The 14,914-nt window shown below is 40.3% G+C and overlaps 1 protein-coding gene across 4 annotated transcripts in view; it reads left to right on the top strand.

The window, feature by feature from the left end:
* FXR1 (FMR1 autosomal homolog 1) overlaps positions 1-14,914 on the top strand; it is a 32,936-nt gene that overhangs the window by 5,552 nt on the left and 12,470 nt on the right. For all 4 annotated transcript variants that reach the window (XM_074153242.1, XM_074153245.1, XM_074153244.1 and 1 more), the window contains exons 2-8: positions 4,384-4,436; positions 7,504-7,597; positions 8,713-8,784; positions 10,703-10,851; positions 11,287-11,380; positions 12,266-12,382; positions 12,483-12,653. In XM_074153242.1, the coding sequence (XP_074009343.1) occupies positions 4,384-4,436; positions 7,504-7,597; positions 8,713-8,784; positions 10,703-10,851; positions 11,287-11,380; positions 12,266-12,382; positions 12,483-12,653 (750 nt within the window). The remainder of the gene's footprint in view (positions 1-4,383; positions 4,437-7,503; positions 7,598-8,712; positions 8,785-10,702; positions 10,852-11,286; positions 11,381-12,265; positions 12,383-12,482; positions 12,654-14,914) is intronic.

The raw sequence follows: 14,914 nt of genomic DNA, 5'->3' as shown, positions 1-14,914 counted from the left end.
GAACTTGGGTTACGTCTCCGAATTAGACAGATTTTGTGGCTTTGCCTGGAACTGCATTTAAAAAAAAATAGTGTGTGTGTATATATACAGAGACATACAGTTCACTGTAAGGGCACTTCTGTAAGTCTTGATCCGTTTATGTTATCAGCAGATCCTAATCCTAAATCCGTGAGCAAAACCCAGGTAAAAGGGAAAGAGCATGTGTTGTGAGACGAAGAAATCTCAACTGCAGAGATTTTGGTGGCAAATGACCCATTCATAATTTCCTGTCCTTTTGTTCGTCCTTAACGCGGTATGGCCCTGTGTTAGATTCGCTAGATCTCTCATCCCAAACCCGGGCAGGAGCCCTAGCGATGTTACCCCCGGATCTACAGGTGCTAGCCCTGGAACCTGGCTTCTGCCAAGTGAGTGGCAGAGACAGGTCTGTCCCCAAGTGCCTGGGGAGGCAGCGGGACATTAATAGCCTGTAGTACAGTATGGTCCCCTGCCCGCCTCCTGAGCAGGGCATACATGGGCTTCTCGCGGCGTAAACCCAATGACTGACACCGATATCTGCACGCTCTGGAGCAGAGGGCTGGCGAGATGAAGTCACATCAATTTTTCTTCCCTTTCTGCCCCCCACAGTTTTATATGTGGTGTAAAACACACAAATGTTACGTGAAAGCTTAGTTGCTAATAGTAGCTCTGCCTCATCACCTGTGTTTGGAATGGGGATATATGGAATGATGTGTAAGGAACACAGAACATTTCAAACTTCAATATTGACGTTGTCTCTTAGACAACACCGCTAAATTAAATTTCAGTAGTGGAATACCTTGTTCATCTGAGCAAAAGTTAAGATGATGCATCCTTACTTAATTTAGTAGAAAATGTCTTCGATACAGTATCAGACACGACGAGTGCAGTCTCAGAGTACAAATCTATTTATATAGGTTACCTCACTGATAAAGAACTGATTCAGAATTGCTAGTTGAAAAGCAGGATATTCACTTTTCCGGTTTATGTTCATCACGCCCTTTCTGAAGAAATCCTTGTGAGTTTATAGGATTCAATATAGCTTTTAATGTTAAAAAAAATCTGGTTTGTATTGCAAAATATCTCGTCACAGGTTTCTTGTAAAACTTTTTTTAATTAAAAGAAAGGTCTAGGCTCTTTTTGAAAATTTATGCTAAATCTCATCCTGACACGTGAAATCAATTTCTATGTTTTTATCTTGGAGTTGCAATGCTGATAATGCTGATAGTAAAGGTCAGGGTTGTAGGTAGGAAAGTGAGTGGTATACAGGAGTTTGTACTTTCAGCAATGTTTTATTGATACTTGTGGCATGTTTCTTGGCAGTAATGGAATCATTTCTTGTAGAACTGTATTTAAAACCTGTATTGAATTCAGATCACTTCTTGTTGTATTACAAATGAACCATGCGATCTATAATACCTCATAGACTGCTGTGCTGCAGTTACTGTAAATGTGATTTCTTCCCCACAGCTGTAGCCAAATTGATAATAGTGGGAAGAATTATATTTGGGATTTTTGACTTTAATATTAGTCTTGTATTTGTACAGTTAGACTCTGATCGGGCTTCTCTCAGGCCTCACAACAATATAATTATTTAAATAATAATGTAATTTTATTTAGTGCTTTACATATGTCCATTTGTGACCTGAATTGCATACCTGATAAATGTTATATTTGATTTTGAGTGTTTCCCATATCTAAATACCAAGAAGTGAAAGAGTTTGGGAATGCCCACTGAAAATGCCATTCAGGTAGTTCCGAGCAGGTTGCTGCATCCCTGTCTGCGAGCCGTGAGTCTGCAGTATGTTCTGGCACGGGAAGAGCAGCACGCATGCTTTCAGCTGAGAGACTGCCTTGTGTGAAGGAGTTCCTGAAACCCACACTGTGCTGTAGAACGGACAGGTTCTGGGTGGGAATTTGTAGTTTGGATTTTATTGGAAAGCATTGAGTGTTCCTGTTTATGCAGCTGCCGTTTGTGCAGTGTCAGCTGTTGGGCTGCTACGGTCATATCTCTGCATTATTGTTCCGCTTCAGCTTTCCCTTTCTTCAGCAGGACATTGGCTTGAAAATCAGTGGTGAATATTAAACCTGTTTATACTGTTACACAGAAAACCAGACTTCACCTAATAATGGACTAATTGTCTGAAATCCTGGAGAGTCAATGCTGTTGGGATTCCTTTTTTCCACTTCCTTTGTCTTACTAATGAAACCTGCAACTACTTGGTGGACTCAGGATTTACTCAAAACATAATGCTTTGCATAGTTTAGAGTTTTTCGGGTGGTTTATGGTACCTGATTTTGAATCTCTCTTGATTCCGAAGTTTAATTTTTTAAAAAAGATTTTTTAACAAAGGAAAAGATAACTGAATTCAGATCTGCAGAATGAATTTTTAGCTACTATGGCCTGAACTTAGGAATGAAATACGTATTCCCCCCCCATTGGGTACCGTGAGAGCATGTAATAACATAAGAGGTAAGGTTCAGCTATGAAATAAAGCAGCATAATGAGACAAAGACTTAATAATGAGTCAAAGACTCGTGGAATGCAGATAAATGCCTGTCCGTAGCAGGGAGTTAATCTCTGTCTGTAAATACCACTTTGTGTTGAGAAGTTGTCACTGGGCAGAGTGTTGGATGGTGTGAACTCGGTGCACAGTGCTGTGACTTGGGTGTTTTGTTCTTGGATAGAGTTTGAATGAATTGTAGTAGAATGACTCTTTATTTCCTATACTTTGTGCTGTCTTAGTTCCTCCTCACGTTGCGGCATGTTTAAAGGAGACGTTGGTAGCGTAAATATAGTGGAATTTTTGCTTTAGCTTTGTTGTTAACTAACACATACTTCAGGCAGTAAAATTTTGTGTGCTCTTTGCAGCTTTAAACAGACATAACTTCATTGTTCCTGTCTAGTTTACCTGTCCAGAAACTTCCTTGAAACTGAAAGTTCCTGATTACAGGTGTATTTTGTTGCCAGCTGTTTCAGTCAGAGATTTGCCTTCCATTCCTTGCAGTGGCAGGACAGCCTTTGAAAGGGTTTATGTTATTAGGAACATTCTCAGTGGTTCAGTGAGATCTCTGTGATTTCTGGGGACCTGCTTTGTTCACAATTATCAGTGTGCTTTTTGCTAGAACCAGTCTTCTCTGTTGCTGGCAGATGGTTTTGAGTGAGGGTCAGGGAGCAGAAAAGCAGGTTTTGAGCAAATGCCTCCCCAGCCTTGCCCGAGCACGAGTTCAGGTAAAAGGAGGTTTGTTTATGTAGGCCCTTTGCAACCAGCGGTCAGTATGGGCTCCTTCACTGACCCTCCCTACACTGAGGGATCTCCTGGGTCAAAATCTATCTTTCCCTGAGCTGACACATAATACCTCTGTGGGCTGGTTGCTCCTTGCACAGCTGATACGTTCTTCGACCTCCTCCGTTGGCAGTTTCTTAAGTGGATATAATCCATTCAGCAGATTTCCTGGAACTTCTCTTAACATAGCTGTGCAACTCTTACTCCCTTAAAACTGCAGGTTCCTCCTTGACCTCCTCTGTGTGGACAAATACCAGGCTATAGCAAAAGCAGGAGCAGTTTGAAAGATCTTTCTTGTCCCTTTATCTGCCTTTTTTTGCAACGTTCCTGGCTTCCTTAACCAAGAGATGTAGGAACTCAGTTTCAGCATGGATACTTGAGTATTACTGTGTCTATCAGTTTTTTGACGTACACAGCGGACCCTAAAGAAGCCTTTTGCTTTTCAAAAGAAAGAAAGGAAAATGGGTTCTCCCCTCAGTTGTTCCCGAGATGATCATAATGTGACACAAAACCCCATGAAATACTGAATTCTCTTTGTTTTCCTCTGAGGTGCTACAGATATTTGGCCTCATACAGTCCCCACTTTGGTATGATGATACTATAACTAGCTCGGTGGCAGCCTGTATTGCCAAATTTTATCCAAACTTGCTGTCATATTGCTGTGAGCGACAGTTTTGTGTTGAGAAGCACACCTATAAAGCAAACGGTGCCATGTGCAGCTGTTTCACATTGTCTTGTGAGTGGTACTGATTGCCCTGGGCCTGCATCTCTCTCCTTTTGTTCCTGTAAAGCAGTGGTGCGCACCTGTAAATAATAATGAACTCTTGAGAGCGAGTTTTCAGTTGTAAATGCGCTGGTCTGACTTGAGCAGTCATTTGAAACAATCCCTGTGCACTGTGTTTCTCAACTGAGAATGTCAACAACCTCGTGCAAACGGTGGGATCGTGTCGTGGACCTTTGCTAAATTGGAGCCCTGGTTTTAGTGGGGGTCGGCTGTTTGGCTTCGTTTCAGGCTGTGTTGAAATTGCTGCATTGTTTTGGTTTCACATGTATTCTGACAACAAAGATGTTTTTGTTTTAGGGATTTATCAAAGATGTTCATGAGGACTCCCTCACAGTTGTATTTGAAAACAAGTAAGTATTTTATTTTTAAAAATAATCATTTGAGTATTAGGTTGTTATTTTGGTTTTATGCTTTTGTTGTTGATCTTTGTTTGTTTTGATGTTAAGGGGAAGTAGGTTTCATTAGAAAGGTGTAGTTCTAGAAGGCTCACTCTTCTGTTCCCAGTCTCCATGAACTACTTCCGTGAATCGCTGCATCAGAATTCAGCTCATCAGCTACAGAGTCCTTTACATTTTCGGGTACCTTTAGTAATGCCCATAGATGGGACAGTCAAATTTAATTAAAATAAGAGGTGGCAGAGGCCTGAACTCTTACACTAAAGCAGAAAAAGATGGAAAATACTGAAGTACTTCTATTAAATAAGCAGTTCTCTATATGTCTATTCTGATCCATGTTCTCAGCCAGAGAGAAATAGATAGAAGCATCCTGGTGGTGTTCAGTTTTTCCTTTTACCTATTAAGTAAATAAAAATATATACACATACAGTCCAAAGACCCAAATATTTTTAGTGGGAAAGAGTGCAAATCGGTAAGTAAATCTGGAGAACGACTTATCCATGAAGCCCTCTTCATTTAATATATAAACACAGCAGGACTACTAGGGATTTGTAGTGGCAAGTCAAAGATAATCCATGGGATGGTACAGTACAAATGAATACCTGTTCAGTGTTCAGACTGATAACACCCTGGATTACCTGGGAGATCCCAGGGCTAATTTAAAATATTCTGGGAGCTACAGCCTCTTTCCTGTTTCCCTTCCAGTTGCTAGGTGGAGATCCTAAAAACGTGTCAGCTTTTGATGGGAAAATTGTTACTAAACTCTGCCAGCACCAACCTGTAGATTAGTCTGTGGGCCTTTCTTCAGGAAAGATTGCTGGGTAATAAAGGTAATAGGAGGGAGTGTGCAAGTGTGTGTTTATAAACAGTGTTTTATAACCCTGAATATGCATTCCTTGGGGGTGTGTGTACATACATGTGTGTATATATTTATATGTGTATACATATAGACATGTGTGTAAAAATAAATTCTAGGGGGTGGAAAGAAGTAATCCTAGGGTTTACCCTGCAAAGCCCAGTCCTTGTTTCTTTCTAACCTGTGTTTTCTAGCCCTCCTTTTATGAAAAATAGGAAGATGATGAGGTGGCAACCATAATTTGTGCTAACACAAATGATGAGGTGGCTGGGGAAGTTGTTATGCCTTCTAGCCCCAGAACCCAACAAACAGCAAAAACAAATTGAGTCCTTCGTGCTATCCATGGTCTGAGGAGATGTGACAAATCCTCAGTTTCATATTCAACATCAATATTACTTAATTCCTTAAGGTAGGAGGCTCTTTGCCCTCAAAGCACATGCTTTCACGTCAGACACCAAGCAAGCTCAAGGAAGTGCCTGTGGTTCACAGCAGGGGTCTAATTGTTGGCAAACGCATTCCTAGTGTTTCGTATCCGTGTCATCCCTGTGTTTTACAGGAAGTCTGGTGACAGCAGCGGCCCTGTTCCAAAAAGGATGGGCTACAACATATGGCGAGTGTTTTGTTGACCAAAAATAGGTCTTATCAGGAAGTGTGTATATGGTTCTAGCCAAATTATTCTGTGATGTAAATCTGATAAATTATTGCCCTTTTTACTCAGTTAAATTCATCAGGACTTTAGTAGAGCTGAAGTTGGCAAGGGAGTCCTCTCCTGAAGGCATCGTTCTGCTGTGATAGTGATCAGCACCAATTAGTAAACGAATCTACTGCACTGAGGGCAGTCTAAATTGTCCGTTTGCATTTTCTGCTCTTGTTAACCAGTCCTTATCTACAGGTACTGTAGGGTTCCTGCAGTTGCTGTACTAGCACAGACTGCTAATGCTGGGTTTGTGGCCACAGCAATAACTAGGCTCTGGGCAGATATTCTTGATTCTTTCAAGAGCCATTTTTTGGAGAGGAGGCAGAGAATGAACACAGAAACTTCAGGAACTGGAAATTTGTATTACTGTTTAAGATAGAAAATTGGATCTTGAGGTGCGATTTCATAGAGGCCCATTGGAGCCTGAAGCAGCTGTATTGAAAGAAAGAATCCTCTGTTGTAAGAAGCAAGCACCTCCCTTTTTTGTAGTTTGTGCCAGATATTTGGGATAATCCTGCTGATTATTAGGTGTCAGTTCTGTCAGATCCTCTTAGTAGGTAATTTGTAGCCAGTTACAAGTCATTTCTTAAAACATTGTTTTGCATTTCATCAATGAGACGCTCCAATATTTGACTTTCTGCCATCAAAACTTTGACTCCTCATATTCTGAAACTGAGCGTTCTGTGCACTCCACTGTTTTATTAAAAAATACCAGAACGTCTTGCATCTGACAGGGGTAAGTTATTATTGGTCCATCTGTTTCTAGTGGATGGAGTTCTTTTAGATGATGAGAGATGGTACCGAAATTAACCTACTGCAGCTTCAGGTGGATTTTGTTGAAGGTACAAGGTCTTTTCAATCACAACGTCTGGTTTTGTGTGGTTTGTAACTTCGTGTAAGCTCCCGTATGTTAGATTCTTTGACTACAAGGGACGGTTGAGATTCTCAAGAGAAGTCTAAGCAGTTCACGTGTTTGCAACATTTTTGATTCTGTTGTTCAGTTGTGATGATTATGCTCATACTGTTCCTAAACTGAGGTTTAATAAAATCTGTAATTCAGGGAATGCATTTTGTCCTCAAGTCTTACTATCTGCCTTTCCATCTGTGAGAGTAATAACTTCATAAAGGTGGGGAGGGGAAGGAAAAACCCAAACCCCGAGTTTAGGGACCACTATAGTTGCAACAAGGGCAGTTGAATTGCAGGTGATTTTTGTCAGCCCCCTTCACCGTTTCTCAGAAATACAATGAGATTTAAGTAGCATTCTATGGCCAAAATACCTTCCAACTTCAACAAGAAATTATTTTTGTCTTGATGGGATTATTTTGTTTGTTTGCTTTCTAGCAATGAAGAAACAGACTTGATTGTATGGAAGGAGTGAGTTTTAACTAAACTCAGAGTTCTAAAAATAAAACTAAGAAAGCAACAGGAAAATGCTAGAAATAATGTGTAATGTCTCTTCAACTTTCAGTTGGCAACCAGAGCGCCAGGTACCCTTTAATGAAGTCAGATTACCACCACCCCCCGATATCAAGAAAGAAATTGGTGAAGGAGATGAAGTGGAGGTGAGTTTCTCCTGATGAATTGTCCTGACACGTCACTGAGTGTCCGCTCAGGGCGGTGACAGTAACTGTAGCAAAGTGAATTTTGAAAACAAAGTGTGTCTCTAGTAATGGATTTATTAGGCTCTCAGTGAAGCTGTGAGACTTAATTTTTTTCACAGAGCTACCGATGGAACTTTCTCAAAATCTAAATTTTAAAATAACTGAGAATGTTTCATAATTAAAAAAAAAAAAAAAAAAAAAAAAAAAAAAAACCACCACCTAGGTAACTTTCATTTTTTATTCTGGAGTGTAACCTGATGTGAAGCTGCAACAAAGCTCTTCCAGTAACAACGGTATTAACCCAGATAAGATATCTGATACGGTCTGGTAGGAAATTGTACAAATTATACTGTTTTACAGAGAAACATTGTTAATTAGAAGTGATGTATTAAACCAGGAAATTAAAAGTTGCATGTTCTGTTCCCAGGTCATTGCATTATATTTAGTAATTTAGTAATTGGTTTAACTTCTGCTTTTTACTTTACTCGTCCTTAAAATCAAAGTAATGAGTTTCTTTAGGATACCTTTATATTTTTGGGCTAGTAATCTAAGAAGCAATGTACTATAGGCGCTGGGGTTTTCTGTTTATTTTATTTGAAATACGTGTTGTTTGTTGGCCTTGTGAGAGGTTAAATTTAAAGAGAGGTTAAAGAGGTTTCTTTTCTGCCTCTGTGCTATTGCAAAACTTCTTGTTTAGGCTGCATGTGAATGACTCCGCCTGTCAGAAGTGTGTAAGGAGTAAATGAAACTAACAGGAGATGAGGAAAATGAAAGTTTCAAAAGTCATCTGCTCTGTATCTGATCTTGCGTTAACTCAGTAGCGTTTGTTAATTTGTTGAATTGTCAGTGATGTCTGCAAAGGAAATCTGTTCACAGTCTTTGTAGTGCAAAATAATAAAAATTTGTGCAAGAAGCACATGCCTACATAATTTATACAAAAACTACTTTAGCGTAGAATAACTGTGCCATTTTAATGAAAGTTAGAAAAGTTGGCATGTTCTTTCTTTATTATAGATGCAGGCAAGCGAATGATGTCTGTATGGGCTTTCAGTGTTTCTTACCACTTTGATTTTCAGGTTTATTCTAGAGCAAATGACCAAGAACCTTGTGGCTGGTGGCTGGCAAAAGTTCGAATGATGAAAGGAGAGGTAAATTATTTTAAAACCTACTCATTTAATGCTGTTATGTTAAATACAGTAAATATGAAAGGCCTTTGCAATGGAAAAACTATGAATAAAGTGCTACAAACACAAAACCATGACTTGGTGCTAAAAATGAAATAAAGCAGCATGTTTCACCTGCGAGAGTCCATAAATGAAGCAGGCTGTAGGTATCCATGTGTGCTGCTGTGGCTTCTTTTTTGGGTATGTATTTCTGCTTTATGGAAAGACACTGGTTGGTTTGCTTTTACATCCGTCAAATTGGTATTTTCCACTGACTGTTAGAGTTGCAGCTGCAAAGTGACTTGTAGATTCAGCCCCTTGGGCGTGTGGAGCTGTGGCAGTGTCTGATGCAGTCTCATTAAACCTTGATTTTTGTGAAATGGCAGCAAAATAATTTAACTTCATAGTAGGAAGAGTCCTCTGTTTTGATGTTTCTACTGTATTAGATTCCTAAAACTGAAGAAAACAGGGCTGAGGGGAAAAAAAACATTTAATTTCTGATACTGTTTAAAAATTGTCAACAAATAGTAACTGCTGTTGAGCTCTGTGAGGGAAGGTGGTGGTTATCAAAGGAAGATTCTGTGTCTCGGTCCTTGTGGATGAACAGCTTGTTAAGAAAAGGAGACAAACTGATTTAAATGATAGAAACTTGGAATTTTATTGTCAGTTACCTTGCTATGTTGCTTATTTAAAAAAAAAAAGAAAATGTTTTTCATTCTTAGATGTCTGGTATCTTTACGCAGCATTGTCAAATTAGTTACTTTATGGAATTGTGTGTCCGTCCCCACCCAAACCCCACACAGTTCAGTTTTGGCTCCTTTGTACAGTCTTTAACATGGTTCCATATTCAAATTTTTTTCATCAAAGTAAGTGTGAAATTCGTAAACAGCCCATGTATTTAATGATAGTTAGCTTTGTGATTGTTCTGATAGCCAGAATTATCTTTAACTATAGCAGTTAATTTTTTTTAAGCATTTAGTGGTAGTTCTCTTAAATTTAGTTGCCCATATTTTTCACTATTATTACTTAAATCCGGTTTGTCATATGTTTCAAAGCAGTTCTATATGATTAGGATGGCATTGAAGCTAAACTTAAAACTAGAAATTAAAAAAATAGCATGTGGAAAAGGATGTCATGACCTTAGTGATTTACTTTCTCTTGATGCTTGAGTAAATTGTGTGTGTTGACAAAAGTAGATACCAGTTTAGAGGGAGGAAGAGGAGAAAGCACTGCCCAGAGGTGGAAGGGTAGGGGAGAAGGCTGCACCCCGAACACAGAGCCAGGCCTGGGGGATGCTGTGCACACAAGCTGCTTTATTAATTGCGTGGGTTGGGTGGAAGTGTGGGAGTAGATTATTGGTAGCTATTAAATCTTCTTAAGTCTTTTGTCTTCCTAAATTTGGGATAGCATGTATCAAATTGGATTTTTATTTTCCTTGTCATCTTACGTGATTCACAGGTAGTTTGCCCATTGAATCAGTGGATTTGCCTTTTTTCAACTGTTGCAAAGCAGATATTTTCGTGAAGAATGAGTTGCGTTTGCTTCTCTATTAGGTATTTTTTAGAATTAGAGCTGCACTAAACATTTTGAATTTTGGAACTTGAACTGGACTATAGTGAAGTAGGTATTTGAAGAGGGATGGGCAGGAGAAAAAACAATTGAAGATGCTTTTGTGGGGAACTGAAATTATGCTGATATGGTGCCCTGACTTCTCTGAGGTGTCAGATGGGTATTGAAATATACCCAGGCTCATTTGTGTAGAATGGTAGCATTATATCAACTCAGATTTATGTTTTAGTCTATATATTCATATTTTGTACTTTCTTGGTGATACTGGTAATGTTACTGTGTCTTTGGTGTTCCTTACTGAAGTTACCATTTGAAAAAAAAATTTCTTCCCTAGTTTTATGTCATTGAATATGCTGCTTGTGATGCCACTTACAATGAAATTGTCACTTACGAACGACTCCGACCTGTGAATCAAAATAAAACTGTCAAAAAGAACACCTTTTTCAAGTGCACAGTGGATGTTCCTGAAGATCTGAGAGATGCGTGAGTAGCTCTGCACACTTTAATAAGGCGTTTACTGTGTTTGAGGGGGGAAAGAGCCCACTTACATTTTAGAGACCAATTTACAGGTCCCTGAAGAACCTTAAGGGTGGCTGTGGCTGCAGCAGCTGCTTTAGAAGCTGCTGACTGGGATCCTGCTGGGCTTTTGGGGTGGAGACAAAAAGCAGGTTCTGAGGTGGGAGCTTCAGGTCTTCCTTTGGGCTTGTAGAGATGATGCCCCCACCATGGGCCTCAGGTACTGAGACTTGCCAGTAACCCTGATGGAAATAAACACTGGAACCCCGTTAAGGAGAATGGGAATTTTCCAGTTTCTGACCAGTCTTTGCCATGAACTCCTGAAACGTTCTTGGTTCTCTTCATATTACACGGTCTGTTTTGATGCAACCTGTTGAAATGACAATCATTTTGTCTCCTTAGGTGTGCTAATGAAAATGCACATAAAGATTTCAAGAAAGCTGTGGGAGCATGTCGAATTTTTTATCATGCTGAAACTGCTCAACTAATAATACTGGTAAGTAATTATTTTGATGTAAATGTGGCCTGAATTTTCAGTATGCTACTTACGGGAAGTGTATAGCCAGCTGTATATCTGTATGGAAAATGGTTTAACTTGTCAAGCTGTGTAAATTGTGAGTTTTAATATAAGTAGATGTGTTTTAAATTTTAATCTTTGGGGGCAGGCTGTTTGGAGGGGCTACAAGTTCTGCACTGCATTCAGCCTATATTTTGGAGCAGCTTTCGGTCTCGTTGTTTATATTATTCTTGGCATCCACGACTGAGTGCCGTTTCACTGATTTGTGTGGATGGCTCAAAGCCAGCTTGATCTTACTCTGCTCTGGAGCAGTAGCTTTCCCCCCATACTGTATTTCACTGGGCACTTTGACCTACCGCTGGGTTTCCACGTGAAGAACTACACCAGTTCAACGTAGCCACTGAGGAATTGCTCACTTAAATTTTTCTGTGCCAGATTTCTCTTATTACATAGACTTTTCCGAGTGTTAGTTTCTCTTTGCTTAATGCTGTCTACCTGACCCTCACTCTCCAGAATTGTTTTCCTTGCTTATCTCTTAGCTCTGCCATTCAGAGAGTGAGTGACAAGTATGTGTACAGTAGAATGATACTTAATTTGTCTGGGGAGCATCAGGGGGAAAGAATCCCTGTGTATATCCAGCAGCAAAATCATTAGTGTAAGATCTGCTGTGGGTGAGAACAGAAAGTCATTGGTTTGCAGAGGTGGTGCTGAATTCCTCTTGCTTTGTTTTGAGGAAGAATAATGCCCATGTAAGTGCTGGAAACTTAGATTGTGTTCATGATTTAGTTTAAATACATTCCTGATTTATCATTTAAATGTTGATTTGCTTTAAAAATGAAGCGTCCTTTTCCTTCTCTCTTGTAGTCTGCCAGTGAAGCGACTGTGAAGAGAGTGAACATACTGAGTGACATGCATTTGCGCAGCATTCGCACCAAACTTATGCTCATGTCAAGAAACGAGGAAGCTACAAAACACTTAGAAGTAAGATGTAACTTGGAATTCTTGTGGCTTGAAACTGAGCACGTAACTGTATTTTACACTGAGTGAACGTGGACAACTCTTTACTTTGTTTCCCCTTCAGTGCACGAAGCAGCTCGCTGCAGCATTTCACGAGGAATTTGTAGTCAGAGAAGATTTAATGGGACTTGCTATAGGAACTCACGGCAGTAACATACAGCAAGCCAGGAAGGTTCCCGGAGTTACTGCCATTGAACTTGAGGAGGATACCGGTACTTTCAGAATCTACGGAGAGGTAAGGGGGAAGCTTTGTATGAACCTGATGAGCATTTCACTCTGTATCCGCTTGTAGAGCGGCGAGAGCTGTGCCCAGAGTTAAGAACTGGAAACAGCTGAGGAGTCCAAGTCTCTATATGCATGTTCACACACACATATATATAATACAGTCAAACAGAGACTATCATTTGCTGCTGTTTTACTTGATCACAGATACTTAAGTGGTTTTTTCCTTCAGACTGTATATGCTGTTCTTGTTGGTTCTCCCCTCTTTCCAGTTCACGTGTGGTTTGCTGTGTGGTGCCTGCTCCTCTGACCTAGCCACGTGTGTTAAAGCATATCTCTGCTGCTTCGAACCCTTCTATTTTGGCAATTTAATGCTGGCTTTGGCAAAATGCTGGTTTGCTCCAAGTTAATTCCATTTGTGTGACTGTTTAACTGATGTGCTCTTAATCTCACAAGTGCCTTGAAATGTAGTTGGTCTTTGGACCAAAACAATGATCCATTCAGAAGGCAGAAGAGTTATGCCAAAGATGTCACTGTCACCAAGGCCCTGTAGAACATTTCTGGAGGGTTTTTATCCCATGTTGCCAACACTACAGGTGCCAGTAACACCTGAGTCTCTGCTGTTAATGCTTCTAGAAATCCTTGGTTTTCTACTGTTTCAGGTAATCTGTGGTCTTGAATTATGTTCCATGTCAGGAGCAGAAGCTGGTTGTGATTCAAGGGTTAGATGAAGTTGATATTGCTGAGGGGAGGACAAACTTCTGTACACCTCCATGTCTCCTGAAGTTCTGTGTCCCATTTTTGGAAGCCTTAAACACTTCCAGGGTATTGGGGTGGCAACAGATCCTTCTTTGATCTAATACTAGCAGTAAATCCCATCTCCTAGTTCATGAAGAAGAATTGGGCAAGTTCAAACACAGTAGATTAGAATGTCTGGTATATTCCAGTTTTGATCTCTTTAACGTGAATGATGTGATGCTGAAACTTGTGGAAAGGTTACGACTGTCACCAGCCTCTTACAGTCGTGCTCAGCAACGATTATAAATACCAGATGCCCCCTGAATAAAAATGCCGCGGGACACGTCCAGTCTTGTCTTTCCTAGAAGTGATAGCTGCTTCTAAAAAAGCCAGGCAGCCTAATTATTCCCCGTGACCAGGGTTGAAGCATCTGGGTAGACTTGTCTACTCTTTTTGCCTCTTTTCAGCTGGAGCTGGTGAGTGGCCAGGCCCTGGTGGCTGAACACACAGACAGACAGCTTTAGGCTGTGAGACTTGTGGGAGCTGTGATCCGGTGTCGTTGACACTGTAGTCAGGGTCTGAGGGTCTCCCACAGCTAACATTTTGCATAGAAATAAAAGTTCAGTGTTGTTCGGGGCCAGAATCTCTTGAGTGAAGGAACAGGGAGATAATTTTTTAGTAATATTGGAAATCTATATGATTAGAAGGAAGCCAAACTGTATGGGGTGCTATTCGTACTTTTTGCTTGTCCGGTCCAGGCCACTTTGATTCCAGGACCCTTTCCCTTGTTACGGAGAGCACAGAACTGTGAACTTCAGAGCTAGGGCTGTCCCTGCTTTTGAAATCTTGTGCTTCCCCAGCGAGGGAGAGCCTAATCAGAACCAGGAAAACTTCTCTTACACCTTTATTACTGGCAAAAGTGAATTGCATTCAATTCTTGTGCAATTCTTAAAGCTTGAGCTTCTTCCCTCTTGTACTGTTTGTTTTTAGATACTGAACTGTATGATAATCATTCCTTTGGATTGAAGGACAGCGAGGTTCTATCTTGACTTTCTCAGGAGACTGTTACTTCTTGTTTTCCCTTTGGAGAAACCAAGAAAACTAATTTCCCCTTTGGAGCTTTCATGAGCTCAGTTCCATTTGAACTGGGAGACTAATGCGCCTTTTATTTTATTTCTTGAAAAAGGACTTGTATCACAATGGAAAAAGCAGTGTTCCCTGCATGACTTAGGAGGACTTTGTCTCTCTCTGCACGGGAAAAGGCTTTTCCCTAAAATCTACAGCCACAGGGTTCTTGTTTGACATTCATTTAGAACTCTCCTGCTGCAAAAGCTATAATGCTGAGTTTGGAAAAATGCTCTGCATTTAATCTTTATATCGAAGACTCTTAGGTAACCTGGACACGTCTTGATTTTATGGGCTATGATGTGAAGTAACCGAAGCACAAACGGACGTGTGGACTGTTGTTCAAATCAGAAAGGCAGTTACGAGTCACTGGAATACTTTGGCTGCTTGGTTTAGGCTCTTGAAGTCCAA

The sequence above is a fragment of the Numenius arquata genome, chromosome 9 (assembly GCF_964106895.1).
Source record: "Numenius arquata chromosome 9, bNumArq3.hap1.1, whole genome shotgun sequence".
Taxonomy (NCBI): domain Eukaryota; kingdom Metazoa; phylum Chordata; class Aves; order Charadriiformes; family Scolopacidae; genus Numenius; species Numenius arquata.
This window is presented reverse-complemented; position numbering and strand designations above follow the sequence as displayed.